The sequence below is a fragment of the Solea solea genome, chromosome 19, assembly GCF_958295425.1.
Source record: "Solea solea chromosome 19, fSolSol10.1, whole genome shotgun sequence".
NCBI classification, from domain to species: Eukaryota; Metazoa; Chordata; class Actinopteri; order Pleuronectiformes; family Soleidae; genus Solea; species Solea solea.
In genome coordinates, this window is record NC_081152.1 from 19,363,389 (window position 1) to 19,384,456 (window position 21,068).

The window sequence follows — 21,068 nt, forward strand, 5'->3', positions numbered from 1 at the left end:
GAAGCCTCACACCCTCCGGCTGGAGGGGCAAGCCCTGGGGAATCACATTCTCTGACGGAAGCTGTGGATCTTATGGCGCTGTACTGTATCTGCGATGGGAAACGTCAGATGGTGCAGTTAACCGGTTGGTGGACTCAAAAGCCAAGTTAACCCCCTTAAACCAAAAAAGTGACGCAGTCAAACGCTTGAAGGAATACATGCTGAAGCATGGGAGATTGACTGCGGAAAAGTGGTATCACTTCATAGACAGTCAGACGGTGCTGGGAGCCATCCAGCGAGACAGTTACAGATTTCAAACATTCTTTGCGAATAGGGTCGGGGAGATCCAGAAGGCTGGGCCCGTAACTGATTGGTGGTGGATCCCAGGTGAAGTCAACGTCGCTGATCTCGTCACGAGAGGGTGTTCACCCGAGCAACTAGACGAAAACTCCGCGTGGCAGAATGGTCCTGAGTTCCTGTCTAGTCCAGTTAAGGATTGGCCCATGAAATCTGCAGCAAAAGTGGCAGCCGATGCTACAGAGACAATGAGTAAACTCCGGAAGAAAGACTTTACAGCAGTTCTCACCAGAACCCAAGCACAGAAGTTGTTAAACTCCGGTAGTGAAGGTCAGAATTTCACAGATGGAGTTAGCAGGTCTCTAGCAGGGCTCCAGTCAGCAGGATATGAGACAAGATCGATCCCTGTTGAGACCAAGAAAGATGAGACACTGTGGGGAGCCGCACTCATAGTCCAAGTGGGTCTGAAAAGGTACAACTCTCTAGCTAAGCTCTGTGGAGGGGTCAGTTATGCCCGAAAGGCTGTAAAGAAGTGGGTTGCTCGTATAGGGAGAGCCCCTATTCCAGCAAAGTGGGAGGTAGTACTGACAGCGACCGAACTTGAAACTGCATTCCAAGATCCCTCTACGTCATCCCGCTACGTCATCAGAGACACTGTGAGGCGGGGAATAAAGATGAAAGTCCGGGGTGTGGTACTCAGGTGCATGGCTTCGAGAGCAAAGCATGCTGACATTGTGGAAGATCTGTCGACGGATGGATTCCTAAAGGCATACCAGCGCTTCACGGCTCTCAGGAGCCACCCAAGAAAACTTTGGTCGGATCAAGGGACCAACTTCGTGGGCGCCAAGCCAGTTTTAAAGGAACTCTACGAATTCCTAAGCAACATCAACAGGGATCAAGTCCAGAAGAAAGCAACCGCCACTGGGACTGGCCAGTCATGGGTGTTTCACCCAGCAGACTCTCCCCACCGAAACGGAGCAGCTGAAGCAGCGGTCCGTACGCTCAAGACAGCGTTGTGCAACATCGGGGTGGAAAGTAACCTGACAGCACTGGAGTTCCAGACTCTCCTCTACCTGGCAGCTAATCTGTCAAACGAAAGACCAGTCGGCGCGAGAGTCCAGGTAGAAGACGAGACTTTAGGAGTCATCACTCCCAACTCACTTCTGCTTTGCCGTGCTGGGCCTAGCGGGGACTCTCGAAGGTTTGAATACCTGACTTACCCCGTTGTGCGCCTGAGAGCGGTCCAGATCGAGGTTGACAAGTTCTGGAAGCGGTGGAGCCAGCTGGCGGGCCCGGGCCTCTTCGTTCGACAGAAGTGGCACGCACCCGCAAGGAACGTCACGGTGGGAGACTTAGTGTGGTTGGCTGACCAGAATGCACTGAGAGGCCAGTTTAGGCTCGGTCGAGTTGTGGAGGCCCATCCTGATGTGAAAGGCGTAGTACGAGATGCGAAAGTGAGGACGTGCCAAAGTTGTCCGGTTTCCAGTGGACAAAGTGGGAAAGGCAAAGAAAAGCAGAACCGTCCCTCCACCATCCTTCACAGAGATGTCAGAAGGCTGGTGGTTCTGTTGCCAGTGGAGGAACAGAAATAGATTCCCCACCACATGATGGTGTGTTTCGGAAAAAGGGATCAAGACCCCCCCTCCACCATCCTCCACGAGAGGTGGTGGTGTGTTTCGGAAAGAAAAAGGATCAAGACCCCCCCTCCACCATCCTCCACGAGAGGTGGTGGTGTGTTTCGGTAAAGGGCGTCACTGCGTCATCAAGGACAATGTGAAACCTTTATTTGTCATTTGTATCTGTCATTCACATCGTGTGTAATACGTTCATACCCCACGATGTAGCTTTATGTACCCATTTGAAAGGTAAAATTGTGTGTAACGCGTTCGTACCCAGCAATGTAGCCATTTCGAAAGGCAAAATTTGCGGTTGTTGTGGCCTACTTGGATTTAGGAATCAGTAGGCCAAGTGGGAGGTGTAGAACTTTCTAGCAGGCAAAGCTATTTGTCTTTCATTCTATTTATGTGTTCATTGTTGTAACTGGTATCAAAGCACCGTTGCCTTTAAAGTGCCTTTAAGGTGCATCGTCAAAGCCATGTTTTGTTATGTATTGCTTTCGTATGTGCCTTTGTAAATCGATCTATCGTCAGAACCTGTACGACTTGTCGGTTTTATAACCTGACTGACTCTCTGACTGACTCTCTAACTGACTGTGGTTAGTAGCTAACAAACTGTCTAACTGCTAACTGACTGCTGCTTAACCGTGTATGTGGAATAAACCTTCAGAAAGACAGTCGAGTTGTGCCCGCCGTACTTGTTCTGGTTACCCTTTCCAGAGGGGAGTATTGAGCTGGAAAGACCAACCAGCAGAAATCTGGACACCCATAATCCTCTCATCAACCCTGATTGCAATGACCAGGGGTTCCAAGTTGAAAAGAAATGGTGAAAAACAGCAGCCCTGATGTGTGCCTCTAAATAACGGGAAATATACTGAAGTAGAACCATTTGTTTTCACGGCCGACATTGGGCTACAATATAAGATTTTGATCCACTTTCTAAATGTTGCTCCAAACCTGAACCTCTTCAAGACTGTATGTAGATATTCCCACTCTATTCTGTCGAACACCTTTTCGGCGTCAAGTGATAGGAGGACCTCCAGCTCGAGAGAGCAATGAGTAGAGTACATTACATCAAAGAGCCGTCTTAGATTGAAAAAAGACTGTCGACCACGAATAAAGCCGGTCTGATCATGATGTATGAGAGATGGTATCACATCATTCAATCGGATTGCTAATCCTTTGGTCAAAATTGTCATTTAGCAGACGCTTTTAACCAAAGCGACTTACAATAAGTGCATTTAAACATTTGGGTACAAATAAGAGCTAGAAGTAAGTAAGAGCTTCAAGTAAGCCAAACTATGAAGTGCTAGTCATAAGTGCGATGTATAAGTTTGGTTTTTTTTTGTCGCCGTCGTCTTAGTCAAGGTAGAGTCGGAAGAAATGTGTTTATAGTCTGCAGCGGAAGATGTGGAGGCTTTCCGCTGTCCGGATGTTGATGGGGAACTCGTACCACCATTTGGGAGCTAGGACAGTGAACAGTCTTGAGTTCTGCGAATGCCTCTGCGATCCACTCAGTGAGCCGGTTTGCCGATGCAGAGCGGAGTGGGCGGGCTGGGCTGTAGGTTTTGATCATCTCCTGGATGTAGGCTGGACCGGATCCGTTTGTAGCATGGAACGCAAGCACTAGAGTCTTGAAGCGGATGCGAGCAACAACAGGAAGCCAGTGAAGGGAGCGGAGGAGCAGTGTAGTGTGGGAGAATTTTGGTAAGTCGAAGATCCATCGAGCTGCTGCATTCTGGATGAGTTGCAGGGGTCGTATGGCACACGCAGGGAGACCAGCCAGGAGGGAGTTGCAGTAATCCAAGCGTGAGATGACAAGAGCCTGGACCAGAACCTGTGCCGCCTTCTGGGTTAGAAGAGGCCGTATCCTTCTGATGTTGTGCAACATGTATCTGCAAGATCGAGCTGTTGCAGCAATGTTGGCAGTGAGGAAGAGATGGTCATCAAGTGTCACACCCAGGTTCCTTGCGGTATGAGAAGGAGCTACCACAGAGTTGTCGAGGGTGATGGTTAGATCTGTGGTGGGAGAGCTCTTTCCTGGGAGAAAAAGAAACTCAGTCTTGTCGAGATTGAGTTTCAGGTGATGGTCAGACATCCACTGAGAGATGTCAGTCAGACAAGCGGAGATCCGTTCTGCTACATGTGTGTTGGAGCTGGGAAAAGAGAGAATGAGTTGGGTGTCATCGGCATAGCTGTGATAGGAAAAACCATGGGAGAGAATAACAGAACCAAGAGAGTTGGTCTATAGAGAGAAGAGGAGAGGGCCCAAGACAGAACCCTGAGGGACCCCAGTAGCTAGAGGAGAGGGTTCCGACACAGATCCTCTCCAGGTTACTCTGTATGTTCGGTTTTGAAGACAGGACGAGAGTAGGGTAAGTGCAGAGCCTGAGACACCTAGTTATTGATGGGAGGAAGTAAGGATCTGCTGGTTAACTGTGTCAAACGCTGCAGAAAGGTCCAAGAGGATGAGCACCGAGGAGAGAGAGGCAGCCCTGGCAGTGTGGAGTTGCTCAGTGACAGCAAGAAGTGCAGTTTCGGTCGAGTGACCTGCTTTAAAACCAGACTGAAGAGGATCGAGAAGGTTGTTCCAGTGAAGGTAGGAGGAGAGTTGATTAAAGATAGCACGCTCCAGAGTTTTGGAGAGAAAAGGAAGAAGAGAGGCAGGTCTGTAGTTATTTACTTCAGATGGGTCAAGGGTGGGTTTTTTAAGGAGGGGGGTCACTCTGGCCTCTTTAAGAGAGTCCGGAATGCAACCAGATGATAGAGATGTGTTGAAGGTGACATAGACCGGAAGCTCCAATTAACGCTGCGTTTGTGTGTGTATCTGCGTCATTACCTCGTTTATGAAACCCTAAAGTTTCAGAACAAACAGTTCAGCCACTGCTGAGAAAATAGTGTTGTATTGTTTTCCTGGGCTCTGCGAAGCGGATCGACACTTCCTTAATTTGATGTCGTCATCAGAAATCCTCACCACCGTAGCGCCTCCCGGTGCGGGCACTAGTCCGGGCACATCCGGTTGCGTACATTCAACCGCAGAAGAAGAAGAAGAACTAGTCTCGTTGTAGCTGCTGAGATGCAGAGCATCCACCGTGCCAGAGGGGGAGCTGTGTATCTGAGAGCTGGCCTATCTATTACGTCACTTCCAGGTACCTGGCCAATCACAGGACAGTTGTAAAGCTCTCGTTGGCTGGCCAATCACAGCAACTGTTTGGTCTGAAACAGCGCGGCTGACGAGAGCGTCAGTGAGGAGATATTTTGATCGGCTCGTTTGCAGCGATTAGGAGGTTTTTAATCATGAAAACAAGTTAATATATGTAAGTAGACCTCCATAACTAACATATATGTGTGATACAAGCATTCTATGTCGCCTTTAATGAGGTGGGTGAGGAAAGGAAGTTGATCATGAGATAGAGGGGTAAAAGAGGATAGAGAATGAGATGAATTTGTGGTTGGTAGAGTGGTGAGATCAGGAGGTGGGGTTGAGAAAGAAGAGTGAATGTCATCTACTTTTTTTGTGAAGTAGTTGACAAAGTGAATTGGTAGAAGGGAGGAGGGAGGACCCCCCCCTCCTTGACCTTGGGGGGGGGCGGGGGGGGTCAAGGAGGTTAGAGAAGATCGAGAAAAGTTTTTTGGGGTTAGAGAAAGGGGATTGAATTTTAGTCTGATAGAAAGATTGTTTGGCTGCAGAGATAGAGGCAGTGAAGGTGGAGAGAAGAGAATGATAGGAAAGCAGGTCGTCAGGGTGTTTTGATTTCCTCCATTTCCTTTCTGCTGCCCGTATCGTGGCTCTCTCAGCACGCACTGAGTCAGACAACCACGGGGCTGGGGAGGACTTACAAACCCGCCGTGAAGTAAGAGGACAGAGAAAGTCAAGAGAGGAGGACAGAGTAGAGAGGAAGGTGTCTGTGGCAGAGTTGGGATGCATGAGGGAGAAGGAGTCAGCTGAAGGAAGTGCTGATAGAACAGTTGAGGAGAGAGAGGAGGGAGAGAGAGAGCGAATGTTACGACAGACAAGTGCAATATCTGATGAGATGAGATCATCAGATTGGGAGAATGGGAGAGAGTAGGAAATGAAGAAATGATCAGAGACATGAAGTGGAGTTACCTTGAGGTCGGAGGTGGAGCAGTTTCTGGTGAAGATGAGGTCAAGGTGGTTGCCAGCTTTGTGAGTTGGTGGAGAAGGAGCAAGTGAGACAGAAAGAGAGGAAAATAGAAGAAGTAGATCAGATGACTTCTCTGACTGGATGTTGAAGTCACCAAGAAGAACAAGTAATGGGCCATTTTCTGGGATGTTTGAAAGGAGGACATCTAGTTCCTCCAAGAAGTGTCCCAATGGGCCTGGTGGATGGTAGATGACAACAATGATAAGTTTTACTGGGTCAGTTACAGTTACAGCATGAAATTCAAACGACTGTGAAGAGAAGTGTGGCAGTGGGTAAAGAGTGAAAGTCCAGTTGGGGTTGATGAGCAGACCTGTCCCACCACCTCTTCCAGTGGATCTGGGTGTGTGGGAGAAGGAGTGGGCGGAGGAGAGAGCCGCCGGGGTGGCTGTGTTGGAGGGTGTTATCCAAGTCTCAGTGAGAGCAAGGAAGTCCAGGCATTGCTCAGTAGCAAAGCCAGAGATTAACTCAGTCTTGTGGGTAGCTGACTGGCAGTTCCACAGGCCCCCTGCAACAAGGTGTTGGATGTGTGTTAAGCTAATGTGTGTAAAGCTCCACCTAAAACACTTCTCTTCACAACCACAAAAAACAGGTTGTCACATTAATACTGTAAAACAGAAAAAAGAAAGGAAAATGGTAAACTCAAGAGTTGTGATCTAATCATGTGCAAAGCAGTGTGTATAACCTAGTGGTGTCTCCTCAGTTAATGCCTTTAAGCACAACTAACTTCTCAAAGAGATTTGCATTCAGATGGGGCCTGTTAATCAGTCCAGCAAAGGAAAATAAACGCTCTACTGGAGCAGAGGACGAATGATGGTTTTGAACCTTACAAAAAGGTTTTTGATGAGGGGATACTGGTCCAAGGATGGCAAGTCCTTCCTTTGGTCCTCCAAAAAATGAAGTGACCCAAGCTCAGCCTTGCTGTGAGTAGACTTCTGGAAAACCTCCACGTCTTCTGTGAAGATGAAGAAGTCATCCTCTTCCTCTAACGTAGAAGTTGCGTTTTTTTTTACTTGCCATTTGTGGAGGCAGCCAGCGCATTCGCCAGGATCGATTTGTTTACTTCTGGTCGAAGATCTAGAAAGGCACCAAATCTCCGCTGGAAACCATCCACTATGGCATGCAGAAGGTGCGAAGAGTAACGGAGGTTGTTGGCATGCAGAGCTTCAAGCTTAACCTCTATTGCAAATAAGGTTGGAATTAATTCTGCGTAATAGCACAGTGACTGGCTCTGCGATCAATTGCCTGCGCAAGGGGTTTCAGGACTTTGGTATACTCTTCAATGTACTCCATCTCTGCATCCTTAAACAATGGCGGTTTAACTTTGTCATGAGATCAGGGAGTGTCCGCGGATGCTGCAGAGCTGATGAAGGCTGTCATATAGAGAGTTCCAACGCGTCGTACAAGGTGTAATCAACCTGCATTTCAGTACTGCAGACACCACTTCAGCACTTTTAGGCCTTCCTGCTGCGTTCCACAGTGCAGAACATTTTCCCATTGTAGAGTTGTTAAGACACGACAAGCTAGAGTGTTCTTTCATGGCCTTTTTTGCATCAATTGTCACAACCAGACTTAGAGTATGGCACGCGCATCGCAAATGAGTTGGTAAAATAATGCCAGTCTCATTTTCCTCGGAGTCTGAAGAGTCTATTGCGATAAATGAGAGATCTTCTCCATCTTTTTGACTCTGCTCATCCACACACACTGCTGAAATATTAAATTCTTAAAATGCTTTGACGAAATTGGACCCATTGTCTGTTACTGTAGCAACAACACGTTCATGGGACAGCCCATATTCGGCGTGGATTTCATCCAGTGTCTCCACAATTCTATCGTTTATGTGTGGACTAGGGAAAAGGTGGCATGCTAGTGCTGTAGACAGGCGGCTCAATGTATCTGGCTGAATCCAGTGTGCTGTCACACCAAAAAAGCTTGAAACATTGGTAGACCAAATGTCAGCAGTGGTACATAAGTGCTTAACACCTTTCAACACTTCTTTCAAATCATCCACTTTTGTTGTGAAGTCAATCCTTCTTCCTAGAGTTCTTCTTGAGATTACAGTTGCTTCTGGGTTCAAGCCCTGAACGAGGTCAATGAATTCTTGCTGTTCAACAGTTGAAAGAGGATGCATTCCTTTAATAACATAGGCAGTGATTAAGTCATCTACTTTTTTCTATGAGATCTGGGCATTTCTGGGAGAACACTCTGTAACCAACTTTGTCTGCTTGTGTGTGGTACCGATGGTCCTTTTTTGAAATTTGTAGTGGCTTGAACAGAACCAGATATGATGGTTTTCTTCTTTGTACATAATTTGCACTCAGCTTGAACTTGCCGCGATTCTGTTTGTTTCACAATTTGAAAATAAGTCCCAACTTATATCGCTGATCTCACTGTTCACAGAGCAGTACAAGTGCTTGGGGCAGGATTCTCCTCTGGTATTTCCAGGGGCTGGTCAGAGCTGTGAAATGAAAATAAGACTTCACTATCTATTGCATCTAATCCACAGGAAAAATTTTAAATTTAAATATATAACATTATACCAATAATAAATAAATTGAAAATTGCTAGTAAATCAGATTTTCATTATTTTATTTTATTGTTTATATAATTTCATCATTTATAATTCAGTATCGGTTTGTTTATAGCATAGCCACTATGCTCAACGTTCATAATTCCTGAAGCTTAGTAAACAAAATATTCAGAATCAGCATCCATAAACGCTTTATTTCTGTAATACCATTATAAATGCTACACAGCTGTAAATGTGTCAGTGCAGCATACAAGCTTCCATCAGTTCAACTCCTTTACCTGATCTCCTCATTGTCTCCCATTCTATCACTCATTCTCACTCATTTCGCCTCACAGGTCCCTGCTACTCCTAACTGTCCCTCCAATCACGTTCTGAACATGAATCTGAGGGAGAACAAATTTGAGGCATGTTGTATGATGCTTACTTTAGCCTACATATTGTGTAGGCTACATACAGTCAACAGCAGAACATTATTTAGGTACATTTCTAAGAAAAAGTAGATTAAAAGGGTAGTCACTCATGGTGCTGCAGCAGCACACATATTGACAATGATGTACAAAACTCCTATTTAGGCTATAGGCTACATGAAACAAAGTGAAACTCAGCGAGTTAGTTAGCAGCTAACATTCAAAAGTGAAATACACAAAGAACACAGAACATTACACTGAACAGGAACATGCCATAAAAAGAGTGATTCATGGTTGAGAATAAATGTGTTACTAAAATAAACTAGGTAAATTTGGTTGGTCACCTTGCTTTGAAACAACTTCTGACAGGTACCTGACTCAATCTGCAGCACCGTACGTTTTGTGTTGTGAGTGCAATCATGTGCATGCCCATAGCAAGTGTGAAACAGCGCCAAAATTCCCTAGTGGTCGAGATTGGCATCACAGGGGCTTAACTATGCGACGGTGCTGCAGACTATTTCGTGGTTTATAGATAGATATGTTATCACAGAGCCTCACAGAAAGTATTTTACAGTATTTTAAAAATACAAAAATACACAACACTGAAGTATTTTGACACAAAATACAAGGGCATTTTCATCATCTCAATAAAATACAAATTACAAAATAGTATTTTGTATTTGAAATACATATTTTAAATACATGTATTAGAAATACTGCCCATCCCTGCATGTGACCCATGAGTTGCCAACAAAAACGGCTTTCTGTGTGGAGTTTGCATGTTCTCCCATTGAACATTCTAAATCAGTGGTCCCCAACCCCCGGGCCGCGGACCAGTACCGGTCCGTGGGTCAATTGGTACCGGGCCACACACAAAGAATACATAACTTACATTATTTCTGATTTATTTATTATCTGATTCTGAGCGATGATTTATTTTGAAAAATTACCGGATTCTCTCCGCCACTTTTGTATATAACTCACTCTTGACGCATGTCAAGATGCTTGCCTCGGTCACATGTCACGGTCGCAGGAAGAAGAGCAACTGCTGGAGATCGCAAATGACGGCGACATTAAAAGTATGTTTGAGACAATAACTCTGCCGGTGTTCTGGAATTAAAGTCATGGCAGAATACCCAGAGATTGCCACAACAGCACTGAAAACCCTGTTGACATTTCCGACGTCCTATCTGTGAGAAGCAGTGTGAGCGGATGCTGCTGCTGCTGTTGACGAAGCAGCATGGCTCGACTCCACATGGTCTGGTATGGTTTTCCATTACCTCCTCAACGTGGGTAGAGTCATCGTAGCACGGAAACTGCCGTGACTTTGTTTTACACGCGACACAAACACAAAAACTAGTGACTTGTTTTTAGTGTAACTGGATCATTGGAATCAGTTGATGGAGAAGATTTGTTCACAGAATCATTCAGTACTTCCTGCATGACCGGATTGAAATGCCACTGGCAACGGGCAACGGGTGATTTGGCTCACGATCACCGGCTTTCAGCAGTGCTGTCGCTAAATACCCTGGACTCCTCTGTTAAATATTGACATTTGAGACATTTCCTTTGCTAAATGTTGGAGATTAACACGTTTTGTCTTTTTAACTGATCGGCATTGTTCGTTTTGATTCTTGTGTCGGACGTCGTGTTCATGGCTCTTCAAGTAACGACACTCTCATAACCAATCATTGGCTGGCAGGCTGACGAGCTACAATACAAGCAAAAACAATGCAAACAATTAAAACTCTTATCAGCATGTTATTATTGCAACTTTTAACCCTTTTTCCATGTATAATTAAATATTACCATAACTTATTCCCTTAAAACATTAACCTTATAAATTAACTGTTTAAATTTCACAAACCCTTTAAAATATCCCTTTTAACTAAATCACATAAAAATTATCATTAAAATAAATGTGCTAAACGTGACTTAGATTAAATACAACAGCGCCATCTAGTGGGCGAAAAAGTTATCATTTACAAATAGAATAAACTCCGTGAAAAGTATATTAACACACAATAAACTCACTTAACTCAATAAACTCTACAAACCTTGTTCCCTCATTGACCGGGTGCTGATGAACAGTAAGCTAAATAAAACAAACAAACAAACTACTCCTGACCGAACATGTGCTTTTCTCCGTAATCGTCTGAGTAGTTGTTTTTCGACTATTTCATCCGCTTTACGTTACTTATTTCCGGTTTCCACATTAGCATATTTCAAATTAAAAGCATGAGAACTATTATTTCAAAATAAAATGACACATTGACAACAAGGTCATTTACACCAAGTACCTAATGGAAAAGCACAAAAAGCCGTGCCATGTCAAGGCGTGCCAGGATTGTGCAGTGGAAAAGCACCATAAGTGTGAACATAAGAGTGAATGGTTGTTTGTTTCTATATATTGGCTCTGCAATGGATTGGCGACCTGTCCAGGGTGTACCTATCCTTACGCGCAGCCCCTTGACCCTCACATGGAGGATAAAGCTCTCTTTGCTGTTACTGTCTTTGCAGATCTGTGAATCCAGGCTCCAGCCCTGCCCTCACGGACGTAGCTGCCCCTGTTCCAGGAGAAGTCCCGGAAGATGACTCCATCTCACTAATGTCAGAGAGGGACGAAGGGTGTTTGAAGAAACCGAGGCCTGGAGATACCGCGCAGGGAAGCGACGCAGCCGAGGCTCCCGACTTCAAGGCCCAGAACCGCCGTTTGCTCCCCAACTTCAAGAATCCTCTGCACGTCATTGACGGGTCTGAGCAGCGCTACTTCATCGGCATTGTGGACATTTTCACCGTGTACGGTATTAGGAAGAGGCTGGAGCATTTGTGGAAGAGGCTGAGGCATCCAGGCCGGTCGTTCTCCACCGTCAGTCCACAGACTTACTGCGTGCGGCTGTGTCAGTGGGTACAGGATCATACCAAGTAGCCCAAATCCGTGGTTCCATCAATAGGAACGGTCGTTCTGGTACAGTACGGTACGTACTTAAGAATCGTACCAAAAAGTCCCATTTTTGGAACTCTTCCCTTGTGGTACAAGAGTGGTACGGTATGGTCAGGGTGGAGCTAGACCGGTACCCTGACCCAGGGCTTTACCATTCTAAACCGTACCACACTGTACCAAACTGAACCGTTCCATGATGGAAACACAGTACAAGAGTCACTCAAGTGAGTTCCAGACATGAACTCCAAACAATACCCGGGACATTTAGTTTTTTGTGCACAAAAGTAGAACGCAGCAGTATACGGGTCAGACGCCTTCACACCAGCAGGAGAGTGTCCAGGTGATGGGGGGGGGAGGGGCTGGGTCACACTTGCAGCAGGTAGAACACTCACTGGCTGTGACATTGTTCTCACGTGGGCTCAGCTGGACTTTACCTGGAGATTTGACTGGGAATCTGGTGGAAGAATTTGAGGTAAATTTCGGGAGTGACTGTTGACGGACATTTGTGTGCTCAAACATAAAGGGCATAATGAACAAATCAAAATGGTTTACCATGTTTTGTGTAAAGCTTGAGCCTCGTGTCTGGAAAAACGTGGAATAATAATGATCTGTGCCGTAACCTGAGTCTAATGGATAAAGGATGCGGAAGAGATAAGGTCTTTGTCTCAGACTCATTTCCTTTGTTGGTTTTCACTGCCTCACACTGACAACATGAGCAGATCTGCAGTTATTTCACAGTGAAACTCAGCATTACTACTAGTTATGAAAAATATATCGTAAAAAAAGAAAGATAATGTATATATGTGTGTATGTACTGTATATATATATATAAACACATGCATATACACACATAAACACATATATACATACATTTACACACACATACACAATGGGTGTAATGGACTTATTCCAAGTCCATTACACCCCAGCCCGCCCATTCCACTCTGCATCGGAAAACCGGCTCGCTGCCCCCTCACTGAGAGGATCGCAGAGGCATTCACAAAACTCAAGACTGTTCACTGTCCTAGCTCCCAAATGGTGAAACGAGCTCCCCATCAACATCCGGACAGCGGAAAGCCTCCACATCTTCCGCCGACGACTAAAGACTAATTTCTTCCAACTCTACCTTGACTAAGACGACGACGACAAAAAATAACAAAAAAAAACAAAACAAAAAAAAAAAAAAACTTATACATCGCACTTATGACTAGCACTTTATAGTTTGGCTAACTTGAAGCTCTTTCTTACTTCTAGCTCGTATTTGTACCCAAATGTTTAAATGCACTTATTGTAAGTCGCTTTGGATAAAAGCGTCTGCTAAATGACATGTAATGTAATGTAATGTAAAAAAACGTATCTCAGGCTAGCGATTGTTAGCCAGTGTTAGCCAGTGCTAGCAATACCAGTGGATAACTATGCTCTACATGTCATTCTGTGCGCACAAACAACATAGCTTAACATGTCTACAGTGAAAAATTAAATGGTATTCTCTGTACGTCGAATAAGACGAGCGCAATTATCAGTAAACGTAGCAACTGGAATTCCTCAAAATTATGACAGTTTCAATTTCTCAAATTGATTGAAGTACAGCAGAAGTGCTATGATTAACAGTACTTTTGAACTTGAGGACAACCCAGAATGTCAAACTGTTTTTTTTTTTTAATATCTATATTTTTTTAATATATTGGGGCTTTTCCATTAAACAGATCTAGCACAGCTCGGCTCAGCTCTGCTCTACATTAGTGGGTCAGTAGCGGACTGGCCATCGGGAGCACCGGGACGCTTCCCGGTGGCCTGATGGTCATCCTGGCCTGACTTGAACAGTCACCGGACTGAGTGGACTGATTGGTGTTACCGGACTTCCGGGCCAATCAAATCAATCCATCTAGTTACGTACGCTCGGCACCCTGTCGGCGTCACGCAACAATCAATTAGCTCCGCTGTCTTAGATACTTTTTATTAATCCCCTTAGGGAAATTATTCTCTGCATTTTGACCCATCCTAGAATTAGGAGCAGTGGGCTGCCACACTGAGTAGCGCCCGGGGAGCAATGGGGGTTGGGTACCTTGCTGTGGGGACTTGAACCGGCGACCTTCCGGTCACAAGCCAAGTTCCCTTTTCCACTTGGCCACAGGCTGCCCTTCACTCTAGTAGTCAAGAAAAATGGAGGGACAGAAGAAAAGGAAAGGTGCAGCAGAGAGAGAGAGGGACAGAAAACGGAAAGTCCTTGCCACAGACGCAGCGAAATGTTGCAAAATAAGTGACATGTTCACCAGGACGGAAGGTCAGTCAAAAACGCTATAGCTTTCATTGCGTTTATCGTTCAATCACCGTCCGTCACCACCGCAGACTGTGTGTCTCACGGAGGGTTAATTCCATCACCTCTTAAGCAACAATAGTGGAAGTCACATGCGCCCCCCCCAGCCCCCTCCACACACACACACACACACACACAGGCACACGGCCCGACAATCAATCCAGAATACCTAGAGATGAATGAAAAATATGATTTTGTTGCATAATGTTTGAGCCACTACAGGATAGTTTATACATGCTGAAATAATAAATCATAATTAAATACAGCTAGCTTTTTTGTTTACTCTTAATCTATTAGGCTGCAGTTTTCTTTATTGTAATTCTGCACCATAAATGATAGTTTGACTATCATTATAATATATACAAGCTCTATATAGTACGACTATAAACTTTATAGGCTGTGTTCACAGACACCTGTCTTTCTGGGTTTTTGTGTGTGCAATCATTAATAATATAAAATCAATCAATGACAATGAATATATATATATATGTATACACAGAGAAGTGTGTGAATATGGTATTATAAGAAGTTCTACTCACTTACATTGTTGCTTGTTAAATTTAAAGAAGTTAATTTATTCCAGTTTTGATAAATATAATAAATTTGATGCTTGAAAGTAAAGTTAATTATTGAACATCCGAGCTAGTATTTCTCTCTTTTTAAAAATATAGGCCCATTGTTTTGTGTGTCTTGCCTTGTACATTTGTGTATCCTATGGCTGCTGTCCTCATGAGTTTTTGAGGATTCACCCATTGCTATAACATTTGAAAACAGGGTTTTCAATGAAAATCATATATTATATCATATTTCTTTTAACTATCAAATAGGGTTAGAATACACAACTAGAGGTATGGTGGTCTGCATGAGAAGGGTGGCCTGGAATGGCATCAAATTCAAACACCTGAATTATTGTCCCTGGTACCTGGTGCTTTTGAAACTTCCTACTTGTACGCTCTTTATTTGTAACCCCTCTCTACTCTAAACTTATGGACTTTGGTGCGGGGGATGACAAAGTCTCACAAATGTCAGTTTCTAACAATGACGTAAAACTGGTTAACTTTTTGTTTACTGTCAATTGGCTGTCATGGGCGCCCTTGGGGATCGTAGCGAAGGTGGATACTCATCGCACTGTGAGTCAGCGCCTCACACAACCACACCTCCTCCACAAACATGAACTGGCTATAACTTAACATACCTTAGCATTTTGGACTGCTTTTATACATAAGAATGCAAATGTACAATATAGAGCACAACCTAGGCTCATTTTCACCAACTCTATAAACACACCTGAGCAAAAAGTACTCAAAATGTTTAAAAAACGGATTGAATTTGTGAAACTTGTGAAAAAAAATAAATCCTAACTTTGACTTTGCCATGTGAGCGCTGAGGGTTATTCATCAAACATGAATCTGTAGAACATGGCCAGTCACAACAGCATGTGCCTGAAAGATGTCCACCCCTGATTTCCACTATTTTTTTAATTCTGAAAAGCCATTACAGACACAATAATCCCTCTGAACCACTGTTGCTACTGTTGTATGATGTAATGGTGTTTCCTCACGTCTATTCTGGGATTGTCTTCAGTGATTGGAATGTCATGTTGGCAATGAAGCGAGAGTTGTAGCGAAGGCTCCACCTTCTCTGCCTCCATCAGCACACAGGATGAGGTCATCCTAAACTGAGGACCTTTTAAATAAAAGCAGCAAAGAAGAGTGGTATTTTGAAGAAGCATTTTCAGAGGAGAAGCCACTGAACAGCTGACACCAAGATCAAGATGGGACCAAATCCAGGCGGAGGGACCTGTGGAGGAGATGCAGAGCGGAGTTTGGGTTACTGCGACGACACGGCCCTTATCCTCATCAAACACTGCCGCAACATGAGGCGACAGGATTTCTTCCTCAGACTCATCAACCTGCTGGTGCTCACCTGTGCTGCATTCTTCATCTGCTCCATCTGTGCCGGTTCATGGACTCGTCAAAGCTCCGGGGAACAGACAGTGAGTTCAACCTGAACATTTCACTCTTACAGCGGCATCATGTTACCAAAACGGCAGCAATGTCAAGCCATTAAAGGCATAAGATGAGATGAAATTTACACTGTCACAGCAGCAAAGGCAGTAAAGATGAAGGTGATAAATAATAAACATGCATTTCCAAACATGTGAAAGTAAAATGTGTAAAAACATTAGCAATATGACTATAAAAAGGTAAAGTAGAATGTTCATTATAGACATTAAGTTACCAAAAGGTATACGACAGCTTAAGTCTATGATGCATTAAAAATGTGTTCACTGCTTTATCTCACTCCAATGGGCAAATGTAACTTTGTGTCACTCTTCAAATCACTCATTCTGCCACACCACACAAGTCCATTTGTAGCTCATGGGGCACAGAGTAGCTGCTGATCTTTGGCTGCCTCTAGTTTATATCACTGACGTAGAGCCAACAATTCAAACACACGAGTCCCAAAACTGCACATTTGGACTTGACACGACGGCAGCAGTTGATCGACAACTTACAACCATCACATACGCTGGCATATACAGTAGAACAGTAAGTACCACCAGAGGTCGCTCACATACCACTGGTGGTACACGTACCACAGTTTGAGAGCCAGAAATTTAAGAAAAAAAAAAAAGAACAAAGATAATCTGAACTTCAATGCAGGTACTTGTCTTAACACCCCTGGATAACGGTTAAACATCAATATTCAAAAAGTGTAACGTTAATGCCAAAACAGACTTAGCTAAAATGAATAAAAGCACCTGAATGTGTTCTTCTTTGTTTATTAGAGCACCGAAGAGCAGCGTGCCGTCTACTTGAAGCAGGAGAGCCAGTTTCCCTCAGGTAAGCTAATCCTTCATCATCTTCAAGAACATTGTTATGAGAAACAAAGCAAAGCAGTGTTGATTTGAGACCATTTCTTCTCTCTCTCTGCAGAACCTGCTACGACTAAAAACAACAACCAAGGATTCAACATTCAACTCAGTACGTTTTTCCTCACAAACTTCCAATAGATATTGTCCTTGTCAAACACTTAAAGTGAACACTAAACTAATGAACTAATCAACACTAGACTACTTCACAAAGTGCACCCTGGCCCTGAGTTCTCCCTCAGTTCAACCACTGATTCAAAATCCACTACGCGATCATAGCTAGCGCTGTTTATCTTGGCTGCCTTTATCTTCTGGAGCTGTGTGTGTGGCTGTTTAAAAACGATTTTTTTAAGTGATTTTCTCTGTGCTCTTCATCCTGCAGGGTCTCTGTCTGACCGTAACACTGAGGTGAAAAAGGTCAAATGGGAGGTGGAGAATTTAAACATGCGCAACCAGTACAAGGAAGAGCGGCAAGCCATCGTGATTCCTCGCGATGGCGTCTACTTCATCTACGCCAGGTTTCAGTTGGCATGCCACAAAAATTTTCCATTGAAGTTCAACCCATTGTATGTGGAGTTGGACTGGTGGAGTGAGGCTTATGATAAACCGCAGTTTCTCATGCAAGTCAAGGACGGTTTGGCATGCGAGAACCAATCCATGGGCGGGGGGTACAGGAACGTGTTTATGGGGCAGCTCTTTAATCTGACGACAGATTATCATGTGAGTGTCAATGTCTTGAGAGGCTACGAACTGATCACCATGGCTTATTTCGGAGCCCATCTTACATAAAGTATGTCATTTCTGCCACGGGGGGGGGGGGTCTTAATTAAAGCAATCAACCAAAGACTTAGTGCGCCTCTGGTGGCAGAACATGTGGCAAACGGTAATGATTTGTTGTGATCATACGCAATAAAATAAGCAAAACTAAAGACAACACACTGGATAACAAGTAGAGGCGGAATATTTCCTTCCTCATTCCTCAATGATATTAAAGCACGTAGCCAAAAACAAACAGCTTGTTACTTGGATACACAGATTTACTGGATTTAAAATGTGTAGATTAGGTTGTTTTTTTTCTAATAGTAGTACAGTACGCAACTAAATTTTTAACATTGTTCTCATTGTTTCTGGATATTTTAATACAGACATTTTACATGTTATGTCTTTTATAATGTATTTAAAAAAAATTTAATTAAAGAAGACTTTTATTTATATATTCTTATTCACTATTTAGGTATTTAGGTCAATAACATAACAACAAAAAAAAGAACGTTTAACTGTGAAAACATGGATTTGAGTATATTCTCTGTGTTGTTATTGTTTGTTTTATTGTTTTGCTTAATCTAATACTTCAGTGTTTGCTGCAGTGAAATAAATACAGTCATGATGGCACATGCTTGTCATATTTCTTTCTTTCTTTCTTTTAACTGATTTTATATAGGATAAATCTAACCTCATATTTTGGCCTGCACCATTTGTTTGTCATTTGTTGTGACATAGAATTTTGCTCATACAAACAGCGTAGATAAAGATAAAAAAGTTAAACAGTATGTGTACGAACAATTTAATGTGAAAAAAAACTTTCCATGGAACTCAGTTTGACACCATTGATTTAGCACCAAATTTGCACCAAAATTTAACATCTTCAGAGTCATTTGTTGTTTTTCCATAACGCACCACGCGGCAGGGCGTGGCTCGACTCTACGCGGTTTGGTTAGTTTTTCATTACTATAGTTCCTCCTCAACGTGGGCGGAGTCATCATAGCATGGCTGCATGGAAACTGCTGTGACGTTGTTTTCTGCCCGACACAAACAAACAAACTAGTGACTTGTAAAGCAGTTGTTTTGAGTGTAACTGAATCATAGAATCAGTTGATAAAAAAAAAATGTGTTCACAGAATGGTTCAGTACTTCCTGCACGACACAGTCAGTCAACTGAAATACCACTGAACGGGTTGCGATTCAGCTCACGATCGCCGGCTTTCAGCAGTGCTGTCACTAAATACACCAGACTCTGCTGTTAAATATTGACATTTCTGACATTTTCTTTGCTAAATGTTAGAGATTAACCTACGTTTTTGGGTTTTTTAAGGATTTTTAAGTCTTTTTAACTGATCTACAGTTTGGCATTGCTGGCTTTGATTCTCGGTGACGACACTCTCTGATCAATCAGTGGCCGGCAGTCTGACGACGTCACATTTTAGTATTGGCTCAGCTCGCTTTGGAACCTCATCAGAGCAGGTACTAAAAAAACCACCAGGAAGCATCACTGATGGAAAAGCAAAACAAACCAAACCATAAATCTGCCGTTCATTTTCTACGCACTCCGGTCAAAGTTCAGTAGAACAATATTTCGGATTTTACCACAAGAGGAAGATTGCGTACAACTGGTGGAACAACAGTTTGAGAACCATGGATTTAGATTTAGATTTAGCTTTTTTAGGTAGGTATGTGTGTAGGTAGGTAATGAGGGAAGGAGGTAGGTAGGTAAGGAGGGATGGAGGGAGGAAGGAAGGATGGAAGGTAGACAGACAGGAAGGAAAGCAGGTATGAAGGCAAGTAGGTAGGCAGGTAAGTACGCAGGGATGGAGGGAGGAAGGAAGGAAGGAAGGAAAGCAGGTAAGGAGGCACATAGGTAGGTAGGTAATGTGAGCACAGAACATATAATACACATAGTTACACTTTCTCAAAAACACCCTAGTCGCACGAACATGACTTTAACTGAACTTGTTCACATATACTTGTTGAAGCAGTCACACACACACACACCCTCACAAATGACCTTGGGTAGGTCACGCACCCACACACATCCTCACAAACGGCCTTGGGTACCATGCACCACTCTCCCTAACTTCTGCCTCCTGTTTTTCATGCTACATTGACGCACACACAAATAAGGCGGCGACTCACCTGAAGACTATATAGGATAACACCCCTAGACATGAGCAGACTCTTCTTGTACACGACATTGATACATGTACTGTACTTGAACTATTCTCCGCACTTTGCAAACTGCGCAATAAATCTGTATAATTCTTACTCCGTCTTCTCCTGGTCCTCCTTTCACCGCATCAACGGACTCGGACAAAAGGCAAACGGCTGTTTGACCTCAACAATTTTTGGGGGCTCGTCCGGGATGTGGTAAGGAGACTATGGAACGAAATTCGGCTTAAAGATTTCTTCACAACGACAGAGACGAGACACGGGCCGGCACGATAAAGAAAGGTGAGCAGAACCTGTTTAAATCAAAATCTGCAGTTTTGAATACTCTAAAAACCGTGTCATGTCCTGAAGTTAGTGATTAATCTGCAAAACGACGATAAGAATTAATACAAAAAAAAAAAAAAACAGACTGAGAGAACAGACTATCCTTGGTTGTGGCAGACCCCACCGGTTTCCTGACGAGGAACCGGAAGCCTGGGAGGCAGCTGGGTTTGAGGCCCGGGGAAGTAAGGATACCCCGAATTCTAAAGTAGTATACTCTACGGAGTAAGGTTGGAGGCCTTTGAGGTAATATACCTCATAAATTCCTAAGAAGTCTGTTTGGGGTTAGAGTCCCCTAAAGTAGTAAGGTTGGAGGCCTTTGAGGTAATAGACCTCATAAATTCCTAAGAAGTCTGTTTGGGGTTAGAGTCCCCTAAAAGTAGTAAGGTTGGAGGCCTTTGAGGTAATATACCTCATAAATTCCTAAGAAGTCTGTTTGGGGTTAGAGTCCCCTAAAGTAGTATACGTTACAATCTCTTAGTAGAAGGTGTTTTATAATAATGTAAAGGATATGAATGCATGGTTCAAGGTGAATAACGATTTTTCTTTGTGAATTGTATTTGTGTGAGTAGAATAACAGGGATATTGGGTGCGGGAAGAATAAAGTTCTGAGGTGTCTTAGAGGTAATTGGATGCATAAAACGGTGTCTTGACCTACCCGACATAACAGAGGTGA

The 21,068-nt window shown here is 43.7% G+C and overlaps 2 protein-coding genes across 2 annotated transcripts in view; both read left to right on the forward strand.

The window, feature by feature from the left end:
• Window positions 1-12,671, forward strand: part of pip5kl1 (phosphatidylinositol-4-phosphate 5-kinase-like 1) — a 35,003-nt gene extending 22,332 nt beyond the window's left edge. Inside the window, exon 9 of the mRNA XM_058616737.1 lies at window positions 11,513-12,671. Within this exon, the coding sequence (XP_058472720.1) occupies window positions 11,513-11,921 (409 nt within the window). The 3' untranslated portion in view covers window positions 11,922-12,671. The remainder of the gene's footprint in view (window positions 1-11,512) is intronic.
• Window positions 12,672-15,985: 3,314 nt separating this feature from the next.
• Window positions 15,986-18,287, forward strand: LOC131445953 (uncharacterized). The gene is made up of 4 exons (XM_058616761.1): window positions 15,986-16,249; window positions 17,045-17,099; window positions 17,193-17,240; window positions 17,511-18,287. The coding sequence occupies exons 1-4, from the start codon at window positions 16,028-16,030 to the stop codon at window positions 17,915-17,917; spliced, it is 732 nt and encodes a 243-aa protein (XP_058472744.1). The 5' UTR covers window positions 15,986-16,027; the 3' UTR covers window positions 17,918-18,287.
• The last annotated feature ends 2,781 nt before the right edge of the window (window positions 18,288-21,068 follow it).